The sequence below is a fragment of the Planococcus citri genome, chromosome 2, assembly GCF_950023065.1.
Source record: "Planococcus citri chromosome 2, ihPlaCitr1.1, whole genome shotgun sequence".
NCBI lineage: Eukaryota > Metazoa > Arthropoda > Insecta > Hemiptera > Pseudococcidae > Planococcus > Planococcus citri.
Window position 1 is genome coordinate 57827153 of NC_088678.1, and position 26936 is coordinate 57854088.

The 26936-nt window shown below is 32.6% G+C and overlaps 2 protein-coding genes across 4 annotated transcripts; one reads left to right on the plus strand and one right to left on the minus strand.

The window, feature by feature from the left end:
* Positions 1-88: 88 nt before the first annotated feature.
* LOC135836640 (long-chain-fatty-acid--CoA ligase ACSBG2-like) lies at positions 89-16360 on the minus strand. 3 transcript variants are annotated; one of them, XM_065351593.1, is made up of 18 exons: positions 16240-16360; positions 13668-13933; positions 12677-12850; positions 12099-12139; positions 11822-12017; positions 9535-9669; positions 5274-5469; positions 4850-4951; positions 4622-4768; positions 4167-4232; positions 2767-2948; positions 2144-2315; positions 1934-2068; positions 1698-1847; positions 1458-1598; positions 962-1090; positions 762-882; positions 89-675 (listed from the first exon to the last, which is right to left on the minus strand). In XM_065351593.1, exons 3-18 carry the CDS (start codon positions 12706-12708, stop codon positions 599-601), a joined length of 2022 nt encoding a protein of 673 aa, XP_065207665.1. In that variant the 5' UTR covers positions 12709-12850; positions 13668-13933; positions 16240-16360; the 3' UTR covers positions 89-598. The 3 variants fall into 3 exon arrangements, with proteins under 3 accessions (XP_065207665.1, XP_065207666.1, XP_065207667.1); XM_065351594.1 differs by lacking the exon at positions 16240-16360 and adding an exon at positions 15337-15477; XM_065351595.1 differs by lacking the exons at positions 12677-12850; positions 13668-13933; positions 16240-16360 and adding an exon at positions 12217-12240.
* Positions 15678-18299, plus strand: Mon1 (vacuolar fusion protein MON1 homolog). Its single transcript, XM_065351604.1, has 7 exons — positions 15678-16223; positions 16490-16690; positions 16765-17008; positions 17084-17259; positions 17328-17448; positions 17526-17807; positions 17891-18299. The coding sequence occupies exons 1-7, from the start codon at positions 15913-15915 to the stop codon at positions 18029-18031; spliced, it is 1476 nt and encodes a 491-aa protein (XP_065207676.1). The 5' UTR covers positions 15678-15912; the 3' UTR covers positions 18032-18299.
* Positions 18300-26936: the final 8637 nt, after the last annotated feature.

Below are 26936 nucleotides of genomic sequence, written 5' to 3' on the forward strand. Positions count from 1 at the left end.
GTACCTGGATCATCGATACTATGTTTACGAATCCAAATCTTAACCATTCATCACAATAAAATAAATAATAATCCGCACTAACATGATGTGCTATGAGACTGAGACATTTTATTTAATTTACGAAAATGTACGCTTAAATGGCTACAACAACGAAAAAAAAAAAAAAAAAAAAGGTAATAATAAAATAAATAACATAATTTACAAAATTCACTTAAAAAATAACGAGAATCAAAATATCTACCGGAGGAAAACTGGAGAAGAAATAATTCGAAATCATTATCTATCGGCTTAAAATTAAAAAAATAATCTCGGTATAATTTCAACTAAATTCATAAATTCATCGAATAACAAGAAACAAAACAAAGAAAAAAAATTATTTAAAAATAACATTTAAAACGTTAGACGTTGGCTCAAAAAACGTACACTACGGTGTTGCTAGCTACACTTTAAACGAGCTTCACTTTTTTGGTTTTTTTACAAAATATCGAAGAGAAACAGAGAAAATTATTCAAACAAAAAACTCTAATTATCACAGTTTTTTTTAAGTAAAATTAAATAATTAAAACAATAAACAGGAAAAGTACGACGTCAATTTGCTTTATTCTTGGTACATCTCCTCGATTACATCTTTGTATCTATCGAGTACTACTTGCCTTTTGACTTTCATGGTTGGGCCTGAAAATATCGCACAATTGAGTTTAAAAAAAAACTTGAGTAATTTCAACTTTAAAACTACAGCGAAAGGATAATATTTAATTTACCCATTTCTCCGGAGGGGATAGAAAAGTCCTTCGGTAAGATTCTGAATTTTTGTACTTTTTGAGCGTTCGAAGTGGCTTTCTTGTTCGCGATCGTGATACCTGCTTCGATGGCGTGGTATACCTATAGAAAAAAAAATCATAACAATTATTAAAGCTGGAAAGAGGAATTCAACAGGAGAAATATAGGTAAAAATAATCACCTCTTTGGGTTTCTTTTGAATGACGTCGGATACCGTTTCGATATTAGTAGCTCCTACTTGTTTACACCATTGTTTGGTTACATTATCCAATTCGTCTAAAGGTGCTCCGTTATTTTTATCTATGAGACTCTGTAACAAATTTTTTAATTACAACAATGCTCCTACTTTATAGTTCAAAGTGATGTGAATAATGCTCGAAAATTTCGTTTCAAAGTACGAATTCTAGTTCCTAATTACATAATCGAAGAGTAAATTTTGGCCGGAAATTTTTTTTATCGAAAAAGATAACTATAAGTATATAATTCATGTTCCAAAGTTTGATTTGAGATTTTTCCACGAATCGAAAAATATTAATCTATGAAGGAGAGAATGGAACAGATAATTGCAAATGTCGCTTTTTTATCACTTAGCGAATTAAACTTCGATCTTAAATTATCTATGACAGAAAATTGCACGGAATTTACAAAAAGCTCGATCCACGTGCGTCGTAACTCACTTTTAACGTGATTAATACGGTCAAGTATTTTCTTGCGTCGCCGATAAGAACAACGTTACTGATAATAGGTAATTCGGATTTAATGGTTTCTTCGATTAAACCAGTAGGAATATTTTCTCCACCGGCGGTGATGATGATATCCTGAAACGATGGGGAATAAATCGACATTAAAAATCTTTTCAAAATTCAACGACTTTCGTCAGGTAGGTATGCGGTTAAACAATAGACAAGTAAACTTACTTTTAACCTTCCTGTGATGAGTAGACCGAAATGAGGATCTATTTTACCCAAATCTCCAGTATGCAATCTTCCGTCGTCATCAATTGATTCTTTGGTTTTATCTAAATCGTCGACGTAGCCCATAAAAACATGGCGTCCGTATGAACAAATCTACAAAAAAAAGAGACAAGGTTCGTTAACCGAAGAAGGACTTTGGTGGACTCCAACAAAAATTAAAGTATTCCAACTGTACTTACTTCGCCTTCTTCGTCGTAAGTTGTTTTCTTAATATTGAGTTCGATATGAGGTAACTGTTTACCGGCGCATTTCATCATGCAACAGATTGGCGAAGCGATCGTGATCGGGCCACAACTTTCGGTCATACCGTAAGCCTGAGAAAAATCACGACAATAAAATCTCACAATACTCTTCGATGAAATATATCAACAAAAAAAAATGTGTATTACTTCGCAAATTGGTATATCAATTCCGGCGAAAAATTCTTTAGTGTCTAACATAATAGGAGCAGCACCGCTGAAAAAATATCTACATTCGGAAAGACCTAAACCATCTTTAATTTTATTACAGACTAGATATTGAAACACAGCTGGTATTTTGTTCATTAAAGGCATCGAGTATCTGTAAATTTACAAACTCTAGTTAGAAAAAATAATAAAAAAAAAAAAAGAATGAAAAATTCTCAAAATCGAGGAAGTTTTGAGTTTACAACACTATGCAACTCGATTATAGGATTTCCCGGAGTTCATTTGGAAGTTCAAAATAGAAAATAATTGAAATATATTTCCAGTAATCAGTCACATCGACCACCGAAGATGAATTTAACCTAATCCATCTCCAGAGAACATTTAAAAAATTCACAATATAAAATCCTCGAAAAAAATTCCCAATAGTTTTTGGCATCGACAATGATTCGAATTGAAAATGAAATCCCAAAATTCATCTTTTATCTTCAATCGTGATCCTATCATTTGAAAAATACTACTTCTTAAACACAAAATTCCATGAACTCCAGAAAATCCAATTAATTTAACCTTTCCTCGATTCTTTAAACCAACCCATACGAACATACCCGTTCGATAAATGTTTGTATTTATGAATCATAACAGACGATGTTCCATACAGTAACCATTTCTTGATAACCGGTGCACTTTTCACTTTAGCTTCGATTCCTTCTTTAATCTTTTCCCAAATTCTAGGCACGCCGAAAAATATGGTCGGTTTGACAGCTTTCAAATTATCGATCAACGTTCCCTGTGAAAAAAAACACCAATATTTGAAAATTTCCGCCATAAAAAATTGCACTAATAATAAGGTTTGCAAACGGAAATAAATTCAAAGTGAAAAAAAAAACAACAACGTAAGTAATCGTAACGTTTTTTCAATGTCATACGCCAAGCTCTAAGTAACCCAACTAGTTTTAACACGCAAGTCTATCAAGACGTAATTTGCACGATGGAAGACAACAAAAAAACGGTTTGACGCGAAAACCACTTCAAAACACGGTTCCAAAGACCTAGAATATCGTTCAAATTGCAAAATTCTTTGGACGAGAATCAATTTCCGGTTTCGAGAAGCATACCTATGGATTTTTTCAAAAAGAAGACGAATATCAACAAGTTATCTCTTGATGAGATTTTTTTTTACTCGAAAATACCTAATTCGAGTTTAAGTAACGACAACGAGCAATGCTCTCTTTATTCCTATTGTGAAAACGTAATTAAATTCCGAGATAAAGTACCTCGTACGTTACTCAGTCGTACTCGTGTTTAGATTAATTGCTTAGCTACATAAATTTTTGCAATTTCCATCACATGCGCCGGAATCCGGTAATAAGACTTTGAACTTGAACGTAAACCTAACAAAGATCATTATTTTTCTACGTTCAACGACGAAAAAAGTTCGTATAATTATTACATCTTTCTTATCTTTTGTTCACTTAATAGGCTAATACTTGAACGAGAACGATAAAATAGGTACCTACTACCTACCTATCTAATTCCAATACGAGACAATGATAAATTCACTTTTCAAAGTATTATACTCGAAATGGAAAATTTTACGAGAGAATTTCAGCGGAAATAATTATCAATGAAGATAATTTTTACTGAAGATGTTATCGATATGAAATAATAATATTTCAGGTACCTAATCATCATTTTTTAGAAATTTCAAATAGGAATAATCAAAAAAAAAAAATTGACCTTATTATTAGATAAAAACGAAAAAAATAACCAATTTAGTCAATTACATAACAAAAAAGTAAACAAAGATTTTATTGGCGAATGACCACTAACTTTTGTCATTTATTAATCACACTCATATCAATTAGTAAATTATTTTCCCGCGTTAATTCGTCTAATATGTAAAATTTTCGTAATGTAGTCGTAATAATTGTACCATAACGAAGCACATTACGGCAACAATTATGATAAAAATTACCATAATTTTTCGTATTATTTATACTCGTACCTTTAATACATTAGCATCCGCGAAATAAATAGTGCCGCCAATTTGTAACGTTAAACATAAAATGATCTGAAATAAAACATAAAAAAATATAGTTGAAAAAATAGTCAATCTTAAATTATCTACGTAAAATAACGATTATTATACTGCATCGAGTAATCCTCCCCATCCCCCAAACAATTATAACAATCGTAACTTCACACATGGGACTGGATTCAGATAAGTATGTACAACTTCAGCACACAAAACATTATTATACTCGTACAACAATCACGGAAAATTTTTCAAATTACAGACGACTCAACTCGTTTTCAAAATAAACAAAAAAAAAAGCTGATTAACTCGTACAAAACATGCAATTACATTCCATTAAAACCGTCAAGAAAGTTGGATTTTCCACTCTCGAACTCGTTCGAAAAATCCGAGGAAAATTACTGCAGAAAAATTGATTTTTATACCTGTTCGGCGATATGGCTTAACGGTAAGTAGGTGAGCACCCTTTCGCATTTTTCTTTAAAATTCACCAATCCGTGTATAGCTTTGGCAGTGAATACAATGTTATCATGACTTAACATGACGCCTTTTGCCAGACCAGTAGTTCCAGACTGAAAAAGTCTTATTTATAGAGACACGTTTGGTATATAGGTAATTATCGACGTGTAGGTACGTTAAGTAGGTATAATTACGGTGAATAAAATAGCGCAGCATTCGTTCACGGCGGTATTCTGTAAAGCTTTTTCTAGTTGTTCGTTCGATTCTTTCTCACCGATTTCTACCAGTTGTTTCCACTGAAACATGCGATACATGAAAAAGCTCAAATTATCGAATAAATTGTACTTGGGTATACATTTTCGGCTACGTAATGTCTATGTACCTAGACCTACGTACGAAATTAAAATTAATAACGTTACATATAAGTAAATTAATTTCACGTTCCATGTTGGCGAATTTTTTAAAAACTGTAATAATGTTTTAAATATGACCTTCGTCGTACTACTATGAGGTTACGAAAAGAATCTTTGTAAACGTACGCTATACGTACAATTAGACGATACAATAACAGCGATACGTGATATGTATTATTCGTGGTTAAAAAAAATTTAAGCTTACCGAGAGCACATCGGGGTAACTGGGGGTTCCTTCAATTTGAATGATGGCTTTTAAAAGAGGAGCTTGATCTCGTACTTGTAGGATTTTTTCCAACTGCTGGGTGTTTTGGACGACGACGATATTGGCGTAACTTTTCTTCAAACAATGTAAACATGCTTCCGCCGAGTTCGTCGTATAGATACCGGCTTGAATACCGCTGAAATAATTCGATTAAAATTTTCAAATTAGTTTTGACAAATACTATCCAAAGTTCGAGATTGGCTGTGACTCAGATTATAATAAGCTATCTACGAGATTTACAGAAAAGTCTATATATGATTAAGTTCGAATTTAGAGGATTTTAAAACATCAATCTACTGCGAGGAAATCACCTTTCACCTTTTATTTAATGTGTATAGGTCTGTTTGACGAGGAAATACACCGACTGTTCGCCAGCTTTGCACTTGAATCTCATACATGACCCGCACAAGAACATTGGTAATATTTTCACAACCATTCACTTTACAATTAGGTGATAAATTCATTAACAGAAACCGAAAGTAAATTTAACGACGTCAATGAACTCTGGTAACGTTGATAAAATTGGACACAAAATTATTTAACAGAACACATTGGTAAGGATAAGTTTATGTTTCTTTCCTCTTAACTTTTAGAAATTGACAATGGTAACCGAAGAATTGACACCGCTGTATTTCGAACTACTTGATATTCCTCTGAATTTCGATGCAGAATCTCAAACACAATCACTTTATGAACATGAACTGGACCATTTTTCCTGAAGCAGGTTTGACGATCTTCGAAGCTAAAAAATTTTCTGACAAGGGAAGTATCCCAACTGACACAAGGAATCGAAAGAGGATCCCAAAATATACCACCAGTCAAAATTTCAGGTGCTGAAATTTATTTTTCGATTTAAAAATTCAATTTTTGACAAAAACCGAAAAAATTACAATTTTAGCAAATTGACATGGAAAGCTGAAATTCGGTTTATACCCCATTTTTGACCTCCGCAGTCGATTGGTAACGGTTTCGAACCATTCTGGAGCCTCCAAATCCATGAGGTGAAAAAATCAAAATCCGCTAGAGGGCCCAGAACCGTTTGAAACCATCACCTTCGGAGGGGGGAGAGGGGGTCAAAATAGGGTACAAAACGCGTTCGCGAACGATGATTTCCTTCTTCTTTTTTTTCAAAAATAATTACTGCACTGGAGAAAATTTTGGATTTGAACGTCATTAACACATTTTGATAATAGGTGCTTAAATCGATCGAAAAAGTCGCAAAGACGGTAAATCTGAGTTTACAGGTGCTAAGAATTTCATTTTCACCCAATTCACAGCGTTTTTTTTTTTTTCAACTGGGGAAACCGAAAATCCGCTGGAGGCTCCAGAACGGTTGGGAAACCGTCACTAATAAACTCGGGAAATCGAAAATAGAGCATAAACCGAATTGCAGCTTTCTAGTACAATTTACTAAAATTCCCATTTTTCTCATTTTTGTCCAAATTTGAATTTTCAAAAATTTTACAAAAATCGAAAAATAAATTTCAGCACTTGAAAAGTGAAATTTTGGCTGGTGGTAGTGGTGGTATATTTTGAGGCCCTCTTTGGACCCCCTTTATTTGGTTCAAAATTAATTTTTGTTGTCAGTTGGGATTTTTAATTGAAAAGGAAAGTCTCCAGCTATAAAGTTAGGTACGTAAGCAAAGTGCTTGACAAAATTTCAAAATGAAAAAGTAGGACTTTTTTCGAGCAATTTACGACTTTTTTATGGGGGAAGGGGAGGGATGTTCAACATTTTACACCTCAATTTTTCTTTTTTTTTTTAAAATATCTTTGGACATTCTAAAATAATCATCTCAATTTTCAATTTTTTTTGTTTTTCAAATTTTTCAACTTGTTTTGAGCGTTTTCAATGAAATTAAGTATAATCATACTTTTTCAACGTAATTGTTCTGAAAACGTGCAAATTAATTCATCGAAAATCACTATAAAAAGCGAATATCAAAAGAAGAGCTCTTAATATAATACTTTAACTTTCAAGACGTTTTTGCCAAAAAAAAACATTCTTGTTTGAAAAAAAAATGTCTGAAAATTTTTGTAGTTTTCCATCTGCTAAGTAAAGAGTAGATAAGTACATATTTCTACACTAAATTTTTTCATCAGTCAGATGAGAAAAACAACAAAAATTTTTCAAAATTCCACAAAAAAGAAAAATAAATTGAAAATTCAAAGTGTGGTTGAAAAAAATAGGAATTTTGATAAATTTGATAAAAAGCAGGGAAGCAGAATTAGAAGGATAAACAGAACTATTGGACACCCCGTAAGACCATAGATATTTTAAAATTCTAGAATTTGTCAATAATTTTGCAATTTAATTGCCTTCGGAAAAAAACGTACGATGGAAAATCTAAATTAAATAGGTACTTAGGTTGGTATAAAATTCTGCATAAGGAAAATTTTGAAATTAATTTACGAGCATTTGATTTACATAAATACGAAGTTAAAATAATTTTCGATTTTCAATACGAAATCCCTGATGGTATTTTTGAGAAATTCTGGAACCTCGAGTGAATTTTTCGGATTTCTCGTCCAAGATGGTCAACTGTTTCGAACTGAAATTTTGCTCATGGTTAAAGCACGTCAACCACACTATTTCTGCAGCCTCATAATTTTTTACAAATCCGAGGAGACAAGCTGACAAGTGTTTTTCCCTCTTCAAAATCGCATTCTCCACCAAAATTGATATCTTTCTCCTCTATTATGACAATTTCCGAACCAATGTGCAGACTTCAACAAAGTGAAAGTCGATCAAAAATATTTTAAGGGTAATTCCAGGACGCTGGATCATAGAAAAGCTCCTGATGGAGGTTCCAGATCGGTTAAAAAGGAGCGATTGACAAAAAAAAATCAGATTGATGCTTTCAGGAGCAATTTCAATAAACTGGAGAAAAGTAAAATTCTGCTAGAAGTTGCAGATTAATTCGATAGTAGTTTAGACTGATTCGGATAAATATCGAAGTTTAGATTCGTCCACCATTTTAAAAAACAGTAAGTAAATTAATAACCAAAAAATCAACTTCGGCAACAATCTTAGGGCAATAGTTTCTTCATCAGAAAAAAAAAATACAATTTTCCAACCAATTAAAATACCTTTACCGAAAAGAATTTCTTGAGCTCAAGCACAGAAATTTTAAATTTTACTTTTCAGTCAACCACAACAAGAGAGTCCTAGCTGCGAAACCAGAATTTTCGGCGAAGGGGGTTTTAGACCCCCCCTCCCCCACCCTTCGAGGCCAACTTCGAATTTTTATTCGGTATTATGAAAAATTCGAGATAGGTATCATTTTACCATTATTTTTCAACTATGCTATTTATCCAATCGCCATTTTTTTTTGTACTGTACTTAACGAGGTGTGCAACATTGCTAATATTTATCATAATTCAATCTCAACACTTAAATACGTCATATCATTACTTTTGAAAATTTTTTCAATCTAAAAAATACTTCCGCGTACAATTGACATAATCTAGATGTAAAGCGCAACTTTACAATCATTAGGGTAGAGATATGAACGTATATAGTCAACATGCACATACAACGCGTGTTCCCCTCTCTCCCTCTCTCATTCCATCAATAATATATCGTACTCGCGCGACGGAAATCTAGATTCTAGACTGCTATTATCAGTAACAAATTATCAATGTTCAATGGAATACGTATCATTTATGAGTTTTTTTTTGAGGCGATCGAGGGGTTTTAAAATACTAAAAATCTCACGAGACAAAAATAATACGGCAATCGTATTATCTAAATGAAAATGAAAGAAACTCATCCTATCTACTTTCGTATTTTTCGCAGTCACGCGATCACAATAATCAATCACGTAGCGAGATTTCGTATTCGTAAATTATCTCGATAAGTCGAACGAACCAACGAAAACAGGCTACAACATTTTAAAAATTCAATCAACGTTCTAAAGTAAGTTGATAAGATCGGTAATGCTGCGACAAATATCAACAAATTTACAAGTTTTAATCAATTATTATCCGCATACTTATTCCTATACCTCGTACATACACATAAACACCTTGAAACTCGAACGATATTTTTTAAACATTTCATTGCAGAAAAAAAAAACTCAAACCGAGCATGCGAATTGAATCAACATCTAGGTATTTAGGATAATATCCGATGACTAATAATAATTACCAATGTATTAAAAGAAACTTTCCATCGAAAGTCGAAAGTCATTACACTTACCCAGCCATCATGGCACCGAACGAAGATAATAACCATTCTGGCGAATTGATACCGAGAATGCAAACAGAATGGTATTTCTCTAAGCCTAATTTTAAGAACGCTTTGGCCACCGTCTGTACGGATTTGTAGAATTGCCTGAAACAAAATAAAAACAGTCGATGGTGATCACTTCCTGGTAAAATTTTTATAACGCAGGAAATGCAAGCGGTTGTGTCTTTTCGAGGACGTCCGAACGCGCCATACCATGCGAATATTTTCTCGTGAGAATTTATTCGTCAAAGATACCTGCTCGATTTCTATGCATAGGTAGTATGTATTATTTGACGACGGCGGCGTTCGGTATAAGGTATAAAAGTGTTAAGCGTAAATATACGCGGAAGCGAATAAAATTTTTAAAAAATCACACTACAAAGACATCGTTTCGTATGCTATGCTAATATTACTACATATAACGCATCAATTCAAAACAAAAAGCATCAAACAAAGTTTATAGTGTCTGTCTCGTTTCACAAAATAATAAAAAAAATTTGCTTAATTAGTACGAAAAAAGGTGTCATTTTAAAGCGAAAAAGCGTTACTTGGGTTTTAAAAAATAAAAAATTCATGACGTCAGCAATCAAAATTGAGCACAATGAACGTTAACGTGCCTTAATTACGAAAATTTTTTTTGAAGCTTATTTTAATTTGGCAAAATACAATTTACGTAGCTGAAATTTTATTTACCCAGATTTTTACCAACGTCTATAGCTAGGAAATTTTTTCCATAAGATATCGCAAAGAACGTCGATTTCGATCTCACTGCCCACATAAAACAAAAAAATATTTGCAGATTACTTTTTTTGTAGCGCTTTTCATTCTACTTAGTTACATTTGAGATCTTTGATTGCTTGAAGCCTTCGTAATATTTTTTTTTTTTTGAAATAGAACTACCTACTTCTGTACGAGTTCAATTAGGTACTTGAATGATTAGGTCGATTGATAACTTTAGGATACGAGAACAAAAATTACATAAGTAGATCGTGTTAAATCCTTCGTGATTTTCAATTTCATTTTCGCGAATTTCCACGTACTTTAATTTTTTAATAGGAACTTTGAACCGAGATAATAATTTACGCGAACAATTGGCGATAGATTTACCTACACTTTCATTGAAAATTAATACTCATCTACCTGTTTACCTATAAATATATGTACTTCATCAGAATGACGAAAGGTTAACATTGTTATCATGCTGAGTCGATAGATTTAATAACAATATCAACATTGAACTTGGTATAAAATTACCTATATATACCTTCGTTGGCTACGTTTCAACTTTATGCGAAAGATACGAACTCGTGTGAATTTTATTCGCATTATCATCAATCGTCCGTAAAAGGCTATATATTTCAAATAAACCGTCTACGCAGACGAATAGGACAATAATTTATTGAACCGCGAATGAGTTGCATATGCTTATTCATCGAAATAAAATTACATAATTGCTAACTGAACTTCGTCACCATAATAAATACAAATCTACCGATTCTACAAAGAAAATTACCGACAAAAATTTGAGCAATTTTAATTTGAAACAGAATACTTGCAAACTTTTACCTTTGAAATGTTATTAATGACTCATGCGATAGAAAATTCGCTCAAGATAGGTACCTATATCCACGAGAAACAAAGTAGGTAGCTACTAACTAACAACGTTGTCCGAACAAAATCAAAAAAATTTTCAAACGTAGTATCATCAACAAGTTCACAAAGATTTTCGACGATGATTATTTCCAAAAAAAATTTTTCAAGAGGCATTAGTTCTTATCATTCAACCGATAACAATGGATTACGAATCGTGAACATCGATTTTTCGTTTCGAAGCTCGAACAATAGCTAATTTGTGGCTACTTATGTTAGCTTACATTGTACTTTGAGATAAAATTTCAATGTAACTGCATCAGCAGTAATTTTAGACCTGCATAAAACAAAAAATAAAAATTCTTATTTTCATTCTGAAAATCGGTTACATACACCATACACCTTTGTGGAATCGAGATCCCCCTGCACCCCTCCACCGCCAATCGAAAGCAAAACACTTACGTAGTTTTTGAAATGAAAAAAAAAACACGCATTCGAGTAATTGAAATATTGATACGTGTTATCAGTTGTTGAAATCGAGAATTTTAACTAAGATATACACGTTCGAGTAGATCAAATTCAAGTTCGCGGCGAAACTTTCGAATTAAATTTTGTTATTTCTAGTCTATTTAGTTTTAGGTACACTTGAACGTAAAATTGTACTCACTGGTAACTGATATTCGTCCATTTATCCTCAATTTTATAACTCAAGGCCGGATGATCCTGGTATTTATCGGCGCTTTGTTTTAGGGAGGTTGCAACCGAAATATAAGGTTTGGCGAAATCATCGGATTTATTTATCCTGACAGCGCCGTTGATACTCGTACATATCGAAGAACTCGCAGGAATCACGATATCGGGTCCTGGAATAGGTACGATCACACGAGTCAAAAATTTCGTACACTTTAGAAAAACCAATTAAACAGGTACAAAACAATACTCACCGCCCGCTTTTTTAGCGACAGAATTATGTTGAATTCCATTCCTATAAAAATAAACACAGTAAAAGGTGAATAATAAAAATGACGAGGAAAAAAATCACTCCTTTTCAAAATCACTTACATTGGTAAATTTTAAAATTAAACCGGCTCGCACGAAACGAAGAAATAGGCGAATATTCAAAAACGCAGAATTATCTTCATTACCAAGTCGGATAATGAATCAGTACTAATGCGTGCAAAAAATTTGGTGGTTAATTTAATAATGAGCTTAAAAAAAATGTATAAACCAAACGATTAGAGGAGTAAAATAGATAATTTCGAGAAATAATGAAACGCGAAAAAAAAACACATCAAACTGATAACTTTCGTAGCATCGTTTTACGATATCACCGGTTCTATTTTTAAGTACGAATGCGAAAATTGAATTTCCACGTTTCGAGAAAAAATCACCAATTCGACGTTATTTCCGACTTGGAACTAGTTTCGTGAAAATGCCGGTACCGGAATGAAAACCACCTACCATCCGTGCAGCTTTAGCTGTTGGATTTTTAATGGACGTTGTAACGAGAGAGGATAATTACCTGTATGCGAATGTTCTATTCTCTTCCATCATTTCGAATGGTAAACTAGTTTCCGATGGATTTATAATAAATTATACGTATGGAAAATTTTTATATACGAGATCACGGAACGCGCGGTTCATTCATGTAAACGCGTTAAAATGTAACCAACGAAAACGTCAACGTCGTCCGAGCCTGAAACAGGTTCATTCATTGTAAATCACACAAAATATAACTCCTGAGAAGTTAGCAGAATTCTATAATAGTAAACAGTAATTATAACTGGTTTACAAAGCTTTTTATTATAATAACTTGTTGCCTGATAGGTACTTTAAAGTATAGGCGTCAGCGTCAAAATTTGAAACTTGTCTTTGTCAAAGTTACGTAGTTTTTACCAGTAGAAAGGAGAACGTGAAATTTTTACATACCCTTCAATTAGTAAGGTCAAGGTAAACATTAGAATTTACCGAGATGCCGAAATGTACAAATTTTTTTTTTTTATCTAACCTTATCAAATTCGTATAACAAATAAGAGCATATTATCGGACGCGTGAGAAGCATCAGCATCGTATATCGGATACCTACACAAGTTGAACAAATTTCAGCATGCGCGTTCGTTTCTTTTATCTTCACCAATTTGGTACGAGTTCGAGATTATTTGCAAACGTATAAGTATTTATACAAGTGAGAAATTATTAATGAAGGTTAATTTATTTTATCTGGTTTTTTGACAAAACAAACAAAAAAAAAAGAAATCCGCGAACACGTGGTTTAATTACCTATCGACGAATTCCTACATGAGTGCTATAGAGGAATAATTCAAATCGAGCAGTGTCCAAAAAAAAAAAAACAACAACACAATTTTAAGACGAATTAATCAACAAGCCATCTTTGGAAATGAACCAAAATTTCCAAAATTCTGATGCGTTGATATTTTATTACACGAACACCACAATCTCGAAATTATTTTACCATGAAAACAAGGTAAAAATAGGACTTGAAAAAAACTTACTATTCGATATTCGATGTCAGCCTAAAGATAATAGGTACGATTAAAGATCTTTGCAGACGATATTCCGGACACGTAACGTCGATCGAAAAGAGAAAAAACCGACCGCAGATGGAAAGAACCGGCGATAAATTCGTTACAATATCCGATGAACTATAAACCACCACTAGCTGCTGAACAGCATTCAATGCTATTACCTTTGGTTCAATTCCACTTGAAATTGGTATCAAGTATCATACACTATCTTGTCCTTTTGTGAACGTTGAAACCTGTGTTGAACATAATAGAACATGATATAGGTATACACGTAATACACAGTAATTTTACGATAAACAGTTATTATTTTTCTCGTTACATTTTTTGCTGTAATGAGCATTCTACTAATGGGATATTTTTACTCCGAACATTTTTCACAGAATCTGTCGCAAGTGATTCGCAAGGGATTTATGCAAATTTACCTATTATAGGTAGAGGTACCTACCATAAAAACAATAATACTTACACAAATGGTACCTAATTAGTTTAGATTTTTATATAGGTGAAGTCGATGAAGGAAAAAGGATGAACAAAGAACGAATGTAGGTATCATTATTGCATTATTCTTGTTTCGAAGATGTCAATAAAAAATAAAAACAATTTAATAATCGTCGAACGTCATATAAATGCATTTTTAATTAGAGTACAAAAGACGTTGCATTCGTCATAGGTGATTAAGAAATTATGGCTTTCCGCAAAATGATAAGTAGGTAAGTATGTATTTTGTTTGTAAAAAAAATCCGAGGTACAAAGGATCATAAAAATATCACGAGCCACTTCATCTCGTAAGATTCTACAGGATGGAATAAAAATAAATATAAATAATGTCCATAATGAATAGTATTTTTGAGGAGTAAAATCTTATTTAATATCAAGAAGATCACTCGAGTATTCCTGAAAAGGCTGAAGACATGAGGTGAATTTGCAGCAGAGGAGCACAGTTTGTCTGTTCCGACTGTTCCATCTGTTGCTAATAAATAATGCCATAAGTTGACCATGACCTTCAACACCAATACTTCCCGCAAAATGTACCCGGCTTTATGACATTACACCCCTACGTTAGCCACTTGTAAACTTGAAATTGAATTATTTCAGAATACAATGATCGCAGATTCACGTTTTCAAAAAATTTTGATCTTATCAAAGATCCTGAAAATGTTACATATTGAAATCCAAGTGGAATATATACACAACTTGGATGCTGGAACATGGTACATTTTTTGTATCTTTCCAAAATTAATAATTTGATTTTGATTTTCAATTTTTTAAAGGACTTTTCAGCATCGAGAAGAGATTGAATGGAAATACGACTTGCTGAAGTCAATTACTGAAATACAAAGCTAATATCAATACCATGAAACTTATCTAAAGGAACATTACAACCTCATTAGATGATCATCAGTGATCACTGAAATAGAATCTCATAACTTGAGCACTGAGAACTTGAAAATTGACGTTCTTTTCACTCGAAGAAATGATACATACTATGGAGCTGCGCATTCAAAATATGATGCCAAAGCAAAGCATTGCCCAAATATTCATCTTTATCGCTAATTAACTCATTTTCGATCATATCAGACAGATAAATTTTCAAATTTTCGAAGCAATATTAAAAATGACTGCAAAATGCACTTACCATTGCCACAGAAATGCAGTTTTTCAGCAAACAAAAATATTCAATACACAATTGTCTCAATAATCTCAACATACATTTTTAAAGAACAATTGAGCATTTCATACGTTAGTTTATGGTGTGATCATATCGCGTGATTTACTGATCTAAACATGAAATAAATCATAAAATGATTCACTCTTTTATTTTTATGGAAAAAAGTGATAAAAAGTTGATTATTTGCGAATCTTTCCTTAGCGATCTCTATGAAATTCTCTTTGAACTATTTAAAATTGTGATTTTCACCAGGTTTCTGAGAAATTTCAATTTTTTTTGAAAAAAAAATGTAAACAAAACACTTTGCAAAATTTTTTTATTGATAATGAGAAATTGATTTTGAAAATTTTTAATTTGGGACCGTCGGCTGTAGTTTTTTGAAAAAAAAGTATCCGTCGGAAAATAATCTAAACTGTAAATGATTTTAGTCAATGTTTTCACAAATTTTCAATGTTTTGAATTTTTATTCGAGTAGTTTAGCATTAAATTTATGATCCGCAGTGAAGGTAATCCTTATCATATTATTTTTCCCGTAATCGAAACATGGCAGAGGCTGAAACGAACGTTCCTGAAGAAACCTCGACAACAAGCTTAGTTGATGAGCCCGAAGATGAGAAAACAGTCGTTGATGAAATCTGTGATGAAATTTCCGATTTAAAACCATTCGTTCCGGATGTCGACGTTAACGATCAACTCGAAAATGATCTGGAGGATCTCCAGACCAAGCTAGGAGGCGATTCGAATGAAGACGATGACGAAGATGATGAAGAAATTTGTTGGCAAACGGAGGAATGGAAAAAGAAGGAAAAACACGTTTTCATTTTGAGTTCGGCGGGAAAACCGATATATTCGAGGTATTGTAAAACTTACCTATAAATTCTTCTTCGATCCAATTTAACGTGACACCGAACGTAATTCACTGAACATTGATTATTTTTTATGATTATTTATTACCCGATAAGTACACGTCAATCGTTTTGAAATTTTGGCTGGCTCTACGCCTGTCGCGATGTTTACCAATTGTTGTTACTTTCCTGTAACTCAGCCAATATTTGCCAAAATAAAACTCAAATTTACGCGCATTCGGTTTTGTTAATTAATACGTGTTTGTATTTTTCAGATATGGCAATGAAGACGATCTAGTCACATTATTCGGTGTAATGCAAGCTATTGTATCAGTCGTATTAGATTCGAATGATGAAATTCAATCGATTAACACGTCTAACACGCGATTCACCTTTTTACGTAAAGGTCCAATTTTACTAGTCTCCGTATCCCAGATACCTTCGGATTCATTCGAATTATCTGTTCTTCAATTAAAGTATGCTCTCGTAACTTTTGATTTTTCAGATCACAATGCAGACAGAAGTTTAAACGATTTTTATTTAATTTCAGCTACGTGTACAATCAAATATTGAGCACGCTAACTTTATCGCAATTGACCAGAATATTCGAGCAACACAATAATTTCGATTTGAGAAGATTACTAACCGGTTCAGAACGGCTTATAAATAGCTTTTTAAACTTTACCGAAACCGATCCAGGATTTTTCCTAAATGGTGTGGAATGTTTACCTTTAGCGTCTTCCATACGTGATAACATTACTCAAGCTATTACGTCGTCTTGTCAGAAAATTAAAGTAATTATAATCAATCTTCACGTTTTGAACCTTACTTTCGTGAATAATTTCATAATTTGTTTCTCCGTTTTTCAGAATTTATTATTCGCGATATTACTCGCAGAAAATCAATTGATATCCCTGGTACGAATGAAAAAGTACAATATTCAACCTCCGGATATACATTTAATTTTCAATTTGATATTTTCGTCTTTATCGTTCAGAACAGGCGAAGGATGGACGCCAATTTGCTTACCAAATTTTGATCCTAGGTTCGGATAGTTTTGGAATTATCAAACAAAAATTTATTTTCACTATTACCGTGTATACTTTTTTTTAGTGGCTGTTTGCAAGCTCATATTTCTTATTTGACGTCCGAATGTGATGCATGTTTGCTGTTGTTAACCGTCGATCGAGATTTATTTTTCACATTATCAGAAGCACGTCAGAAAATTGTGGAGGTGAATCTGCAAAAACTTACCTATACGAAATAATCTTATTACATTGTGCTAATAGATCATATTTATGATTCGAACAGAAACTCGAAAAGAACAATATCCTGGAACAACTCACCGAAGCGATTAAAAAACCTAAAATTTCACCCGGCGAATTTGCGATTCCTAAATTGCGTCATTTCATTTATAAAAATAAAAACACCCATCAGTACGTTTATCCTGTTTACGACGTTCCTTATCACGAACCGGAGAGGCAAAAGTCATTATTGAGGCTCTATACTCAATTATATACGCAAGTCAACTCGTCTACGAGACCGTTAAAATTACTATTTCAACAATTGAAAACAGAAGCTGTTCTTGGTTGGGTAAGTGTTGAATAAATGATCATGTACTTTGAAAATGTTATCCATTTTTTACAAATACCTGTGAATACTATTTTTGTTCGCAGGATACCAAAGGATTTGAACTGTACTTGGTTTTTGAACCTTTCGTTACTAAACAAGAAGCGATTAACGCAGTGAATAAGTTATTGAAATGCATGAAAAAAGAAGAAGATCGATTATTCATTAATACCATACCGACATTTTAATCATAACGGTCTAATGTGATAAAGTTACCGAATTCGAATCGAAAGTGAAAAAAAAGTACACGGTTATTCCAATTTTAATACAAAGTAAATAAAAACGTTATAATTTTAATTAATTGCTTTTTTCAACTATCGTCTTAATTCGTATTGTTGCGATTTTTTGTACGAAAATAAGTGTATTTAAAAATGTGATATTTTTAGCATTATTTTTGTATTCTTATTATATCCATGTTCTTCAAATATATCGTAAAATATGTATTTTCATAACGAACTTATCTCGCAGTTTTCTTAATTAAATTCAGCAATGTTATTTAGAGGTTTTTGTGCTTCAATTCGATGTTTTGACGTTGATATGATACACAATCTGAAAACTCGGCTATTAAAAATATCCTCGAATCATCTCGATGTTGGAAATAATTTCGTAATGAATAATTATGACTATTCCCTCCGAAGGAAAATATTCGAAATTTATCTCGATTTAAAATGAATAAATTTCAAATCCCAGGATAAGGAAACGAAAGATAATCTTTCTTGGGATCGAGCAAATTATACGAAAAGAGTAGTGTGTTTTTTAGGGCGCAAGATTATGCAATTCTATCAACTCCTTGACTCGTGCCTAAGCCTATAGATATCTGAATTATCAACTTGTTCGGCGTTGTGAGTTTGTCGTCGTCGTTAACGCGACGGGGGAGTGTTTTGAACGCAGTACTCTTCAGCTAACGTTTGAATCAGAAGTTTTTGAATAAAGAAAAAAATATTGCTGAACTTGCACAAACCCTATCGACAAAATGTTCTCAAAAAACACTGAAATTGTCTGAATCTATATTCTTCAATCGTCATAAAAACTACAAATCCTCACTTTCAATTTTACTATCTATTTCTGCAGATAAAGGACCCGCGGGTATCCATAAATTGAACGTTCTCGTATTTCTACGAAGTAAACGAACACAAAAAGCATTCGTTTCACGACACCCTTTATATTATTACACCTACCTACCTTCAGCATATTAAACGTACCCGCTTCATTCATCGTCTCGGATATATATTAATACACGAAAATACGGTGTAAAACCGATAATACACAGTATTAAATTAAAACGTCATAATCGTGCTGCTGTTACCAAAAATGAAAACCATTCTGGAGCATTGTAAAGGCTCTACGAATTAATCAGCGAACCGTAGAATACCGTCGAATTCCCTCGGGGAATGAACCTTTGCTGTATCACAGCATAACAGAACGTTCTGCACGGGAGATGATAAAATGCCAGTTTATACGTATTCTACGTTTAACACCCGAAAAGCGTTCGAAAATTGAGTTCTGGCGTCTTTTTTTTTCTGTACACAAGAGAGCGACGAAGGGAATGAAATTGTGTATAGTATAGGTTGAAATTTCTTCATTTGGTGTGATTTGGGGGACTATTCTGTAATTTTTCAACTAAATAAACGAATTGTGGATGGGTTTTCTCGAATTTTTGTCAAATAATTTACTAGAACAAACGGCGGGAAGTGAATAAACAAAAAATCTATTCACGATACAAGAATGCTAGATCCATATACAAAACTTCATAAAATGTATTTCTCTGTAGATACGCAACTCTAAAAAAAAAAAAAAAAATCGTTTCTTGAATGCTATATTCCTACTCATATAAGTATATGTATCGTATATCGTATTAACTCAGCATCCTTATATGAAACTTGCGAATGAAAATGTCATCTATATACACAGCTTACGACTCGATTAATAAAATGAAACTCGGTTATAATAATTTCTGAGAAACAATATTTTTAAAGCTCTATTCGAAGCGAAAACTGTTCCGCAGCGCGATGGAAAACTCGACGCTATCATCTCTTGCGAAAAGTTTACGGCTGGCAACAAAAGGATAGAATGACAGAAACTGTGTTATCAGTAACAAAACAGAAAGTCCCACGAGATCAGCCGGGATTTCAAGCCTGTCGCTTTTCAATTTAACAGAAAAGCCAAAATAGTTTCAAAAAGCTTATCGACCAAATATACACTTACACTGCGAACTTTGGTATTAATCCGCAACCTGGAAATTAAAAATATGTTTCAGCGTTGTACATATACTTACATAGTCGATTTGCCGTATGGTAAATGAAAAATCTACACGAATAGGTACTTCTTTTAATTTATTCATAATTTTGAGTGGAATTTTACGGTAGGGTAAAGTCACCAGTAGTTGACATGCTCCAGTAGTTGACACTTACGTCACAAAAATCGCCATTTTGGTGTCCCTGTGTGATTATTGAAAACACTGATTGCACTAAAAATTAATTCATACCTCGCTTATTATTGGCCGTGAGTTAGGTGATGATTATCAGTCATACTTTTTGCGTTTTATCAACTTTTATTTTCACCACGAAAATTTTACGAATTTTTTTTGCTGAATTTTAATGGTAAGTGTTTTACAATTATTTTTCTATATCCAGCAATTTTGAACATTTTGAGATGGTTATTATACCATTTGAAAGCTAATGAGATACACTTTCTTTCTAACTCCTTGTGATTGATTCATAATCACATTTTCATGCTCGATAATCCGGGTGTCAATTACTGGCGCTAAAAAATGAAAAATTCCAATAATTGACACCATATAAAAAGATGTATTTTCTAATGTTTTTTCACCATTATTTTACCGATTTATTCAAAATAGTCTGATTAAAGTACGAGATGAATATTCAAGAAGCTATAAGTGCTGTAAAGTGAATTAGAAATTACATCTATTTATATGGCGTAAATTATTCGAATTTTTCACATTCTTGAAAATGTGATTCTGATTCAATCAAAAGCAGTTAGAAAGAAAGTGTATCGTATTAGCTTTCAAATGGTATAATAACAACCTCAAAATGTTGAAAATTTTTGGATGAAAATTGTAAAATACTTTGTCAACTACTGGGGTGTCAATTATTGGAATGTCGTGTCAATTACTGGGGTTTTTTGGACACTTTTTGAAATGATCATAAAAATCTCAAAAATCCACTTACGAATGTGAAACACAAATCAAAATGTTAGGAAAACTGTGTTCTTTTAGATGTACTTACCAAAGTTTTCAAAAAAATATCAACTTGAGCTATAGATTGTTTTTTATCAAAAAGTATCAAAAATCTGTTCAACTACTGGCGACTTTACCCTACTGCAGCTAAAGAAAATTGAATTGTAACGAATGAATTTTATTTTATTTTTAATCAACAGTTCTTAAATTGGTATGGATTTTCAATACCTGCCTTAATACCTACCTACTATAGCTAAGTACTTATCTTTAAGCAAAAGGTTACTTTGTTGTAACGTTAAGAAAAGTAAGTGAAAAATATTTCACATCTATAGGTACCTTCTTTTTATTCATTTAATTGTACTTACATAATTATAATTTAAGGGTCGAAATACTCAAATAAGTATACCTATACCTGGGTATATCTGTGTAAATAATACCTAAATTTAAAAATTCATCAAGTTCAACAACATAGAGATTATGTATCCATTACACCCACGAGAGATTATAAATAAAATCAGACGCACCTGTCCTTTTACATCTAATTATTTGAAAAGAAAGTAACAGGTAACCTTGAGAAAAAAATATTTCATGGGAATGTACATAAATTACCTAAATCAAATATAAAAAAGGAAAATATACCTACATATGTAAGGGTTAAGCAATTTTACACTTTCATCTTTAGACAAAAAAAAACAAAATCCATTTTTCGTCTCTCATCCATCTTTTATAGAAATCTTAATTTAACCATGAAATCATCATTCTCGCTTATCGATGCAGTTTCTTATATGTACTATTGTACTTCGATCGAAAAAAATACACACTTAGGTATATGCTTACGTTCGTAAGACAACTAGATATTACGAAAAGCGGAAAAGGATAATAATCGGTATGAATTTGACCAATTTTTTTATACGATTTTATAATCATCAGTTGTGAATAAACCTAAACTATAGGTACAGTGGAGTTACAGACTATACAGATGACAACCAAGTATAAGTTTCCGTCATATCTTCTGCATGCTTTGAACTGATGACTGATGCCTGAACCGGATCCAACAGAAGGTGTCGTTGCGTATCTTATCATGCGATAAAAAAGGGGTAACTCGATTATCGCTAGGTTAAGTATACCTAAAGGGACACCGTGTTTAATCCACGCATGTCAAATGGACGCTCACTTTCGATGAAGATTCATCTTTGTTTGCGAGTTGAAGCATTTGAAGGACTGAAAAATTTGTAGGCTTGAAATTTTAAACGAATAAGATGATCAAAAATCACGAAAATAGAGCCTAAAAAATTTTTAAATTACGTTAAAATTGTTCAAAATAGAAAAACATTGCACGAAAATAATTGCTCTCAATGTTATAAAATTATTTAAAAAATAAATACCTAATTAAAATGAAACAAAAATTAGGTACCTAGTCAAAAACTTGGGACAACACGTAGGTACATTCTAAAACTCAAACAACCCCAAAATTATTCAAAATGGACGATAAAAAAATGATTTAAACTGTAAGCATGTAGAATTGTCATAAGGGTAAAGTAGTTCAAATAAAAAGTCATGCTATTTTGCCCTCCCGATCTTCTATCATATGCAATTCGAAAATTTATGGGCATTTTGACAATTAAAAACAACTTTATTAATGTGTAAATTCTTTTCTTATCAAAAAAAAAAATCAAAAAATTCAGTTCTATTAATCTACGTACTTAATATTTATGTACCTCATAAAATTTTAAGTTTTTTTTTTTTTTTGAAAAAATTGAGCCTGTAAAAATATTTTGGTAGATTAATTGGGTATCTATGTGAAGAAATTGAGCCTTCAAAAACGAATACATATGACCAATTGACCATTGACCTAAAATGAGCTTTCAAGGGGATAATAACTCGTCATTTCTTTGAAATGGAAATTTTTTTCTTTTTTTTTTACATTTAAAACGCTGTAAAATTCCCAAGTTCTTAATCGAGTTGTTGAAACTTTTTTGGCAGTTGTGTTATAAGTTTTCATGCGCTGAGATAAAAACAGTGATCAAAATTGGTGACTTTAATGTGTCAATATGATGCATAAAAGCACTCAAGTTCTGAAATTTTTGTAAAGTTTACTGAAAATGCGAGGGAAAACGTCTAAAACGTGTTAAAAATTATGTAAAAACACTAAAACAGCATGAAAATCACTAAAAATTATCAAAAAAAGATACAATTTTGGTGAAATTTATTCTGCAAAATGTGTTAAAAAGGAGTTGAAACGATTAAAAAACTTCCAGAAAAGTATTTTAAAAATCCTAACAATTAGATACTTATACTTACTGACCCAAAGTAATAAAATTTCAATAAAATTTGACAAAAATGCACAGAAGTGTTAAAAACTTTGTTAAAAATGATGTAAAAAAAATTAAAAAAGGTAAAAACTGAAACAAAAAATGTTATGTTCATACTAATTAATTTAAAAATTGTTTTTAATTTGTTTCAAAAAAATTTATTATTCCTTCCTTACATCTGTCTGAAAGTTCTTGGAATTAAAAAAAAAATAAAATAAAACTTGGTAATTTGTTGAATTGCGTTAGGTAGGTTTTCAATAGGTAGGTACATATTTTATTAATTTATACATTTTCGATTTTGAATTTTTTTTCCCATCAAGTTCTACATGATTTTAAATAATTTTGGAATGTTTCAGAGCTTTTCAAAAAATCTACATATACTACTGTTTGCTCCGTTGTTGTCGTCTAAAATTTGTTGTGTAGGATATGCAATGCAGCTAACTTCATTTTGAACATTCTATACCCATTTGATTTTGAATTATTTTTATGCCAATTTAGAATCAAATTTTCAAATAGCTGAATAATTTTTATATTTAACAACTTCCTCGATTTTGACGGAATTTGCCTGGTTACATTCAAGGCGCACCAATGGCAATGGCAAACAACTCCACACGATTCGTTCGTCAAACGTTGCTCGACCTCGCTCAACGATGCACACACTCCTTCAAATTATCATCTTGTTATATACAATTACATAAATTCAACTGGGAGACATCTTATAAATCCTTTCGTTTAAAAAGGTACTCCTTCATCCTAATCGAATGCGGTGAAAATCTAAACGATTATGGAGCTAATTACATTTAAATACATACGGTAGTCGGATCGAGTGAACCCTTACGCTAAAAATTATCAATGAAAAACTCTGGAATATTTTTTATAGGTACCTACTTCCATTTGTAACTGAGGAACGGTCACGAGGTATACGCGATATACCTGTACGAAGCAGATGACACACTCTCTGCGGTCTATGTATAAGTAAGAGTATTACGTGGAAGAGTGAAAAAAATGGGTTATAATTTTCTGTGACAAAAACCTACGTACCATATATTTAATAATTGGGTCAAAAAAAAATTACCAGCTTTTCTTCTTATTTAATTCTCGTCTGTAGTGTATACAATTATTATTTGTAGAACATAACAAGCTGTGAAAGATGAGGTAGGAATAGGCAGGCAATGATGAGGCACGCTTTTGTTCTGCGTAGGTGAATCTCCGAATCGAAACAGGAGCAGGCCTAGGTATTTTGTACACATGCAATATGCATACAATTTGCCTATACCTATAGTACCCTACCTGCATGCGTTGCCTATATAGTATAGCATGTAATGTACCTACATAGATACGGTTTTATTACACCGTATACCGTACAGGAAAGAAATTCAATTACACGTAAGGGATCGGCTGAAAATTTCAGTGCAATTTTTATCACTCGATCTGTCCTCGATACCCCTAATTCATAATTTATCGAATAAAAACATGTACCTATCAATTATTTGTATTGCGTGAGAATTAGCTGTGAATTTTTCTCAGGGCTTTATGCGAGCGATGTGCGGTATATGTATTTAATTTGCAGATAATATCGACACGTTACATCCTTCCACTATGACCTTGTCAAGACTGTAAAAATTATATACCGATGATAGGTGCCGATAACGCTATTAAACCCTTCGCGTTAAATGCAGATAAAGTGTACATGGACGTTTTCATAGCACGTGACCATTTTACCCTTATAGCCGCTTAAATTTCCGTTCCAATAATTGATATCGTCATCGTGGCCAATTTGAATACATTTGATTAATTTTTACGCATTTCGAATAAAAAAATACATCGCAAAGCGGCAAAGCCTGTGGAGGATAAAATGTTTCTTTTTTTTTTTTGCTCAGCGTGGCAGCGAACGACGTTACAGTGTCAAAACATACGATTAGACCATAGTTATCTTGACGAGTCAACAACAGCTTATTTCATTCATCTCGCGAGTAATTTCATCTTTATAATGCATATATTTCAACTCGAGTTCACTCGGATTGAGTTTACAAATAGGCACGTTAGGTTGAAAATGAGATTGTTGACGTCGTCGAAGTGAAGAGATGAAATGAATGAAACTGAAGACTGCATGAGTATTCCTTTGGATTTCTACATTATATGTGTGGAGGATGTTTCATAGCTACCTATAGCTACTGTTTTTGTCCTCAATTCGAAAATTTAATAGAATTAATACCTATTTCATTTTTCAACATATGTAAAAGTAATAAGTACTCGTAGGTATTCTCTTGAATGGATAAACATGAATACAGAAAATGGCTCATGAACAAAAGTACGAGTAGTATTTTTCGAAACATCGCGCGTTTAAACCTCCCCCTCCCCGTTCCTGCCCAGTAGATAAAGATTTTTAGCTGCGTAAATTTGATTTTTCAATTTCAGACGAATTTTTTGGGTGGTCAAAAACATGCACGTGTAATTCTAATCCATGTAGGTAGGGGAAAGTCTCCCAATAGTGCGCACTTAGTACCAAAATCACTGTCATTCCGCCGCAAAGTTACCTAGGATCGTGATTTTTTGATATGTTGTAGCTGTATCATTCAGCTACATAATTCCAGAGTTTCAAAATTTTTCATTGATAACTGACTGAGAAATCCTACCTTGAGTAAAAAATGTCAAATGCGCACTATTAGGAGCCATGGGCTCCTTCAAAGTGCGCAGTAGGGTTCCTAATAGTGCGCGATGTGTAAATTTACTTCAAAAAAATTAATTCTTGACAAAAATCGCAATAATACGTTTCATTATCACGAGAACACTGAGAACAGATATAAAAAACATGAGTACTTGACGAAAATTGCGAAAATATGTTTTACTATGAGTAGGGGTTATGTGTGAGCTTATTTCTGCATAGAAAGCCCATTGTTCAAGTATTCTTTCACTCTTAGGAATGTTTCTTCACTGAAAACTAACACCCTTTAGCCTTTTACAGGTATTTAACACTCCATTCTATCAAAACAAAAGTCAGGTAGTGAAAAACACAAGCGTGTTTACAGATTTTCTAGGATGCGCACTATTGGGAATCCATGGTTCAAAAATATCCTCTATTTCTTTAAAAATTATTTTCAAGAAAACGAAAGGATGAATTTTCAAACTTTTACAACAATATTAAAGAGGATAAAATTCCCTACAAAATGATATAATATAGTTATCTCATAAATTTTTGCAATTCAACGAGAGCAATACAAATTGTTAACTTTTCACAAAAAAAAATTACATCAGAAATTGAAAATTCACATTTTTTGACTTTGCACACGTAAAATTTAGCCAAGTGGCTCGTATGATACATCAAAATAATCGTCACGACACGCTCTTTCAAATGAGCTACCTCACGAATTTTTCAGTGGTGCCAATCGCGAGATATGGCACTGCGCACTATTAGGAGACTGCGCACTTTTAGGGGACTTTCCCCTATGGCAAATGCTCGCGCACTTTTTCTGTACGCGCATTCGCGCAAATGCTGTTACTGAAGCAAGCGAGCAAGGTGTTGCTAAATTTTTATCCTATCGTGTGCAAATATGAAATGAAAAACCTATTCAGCATTTCAACACA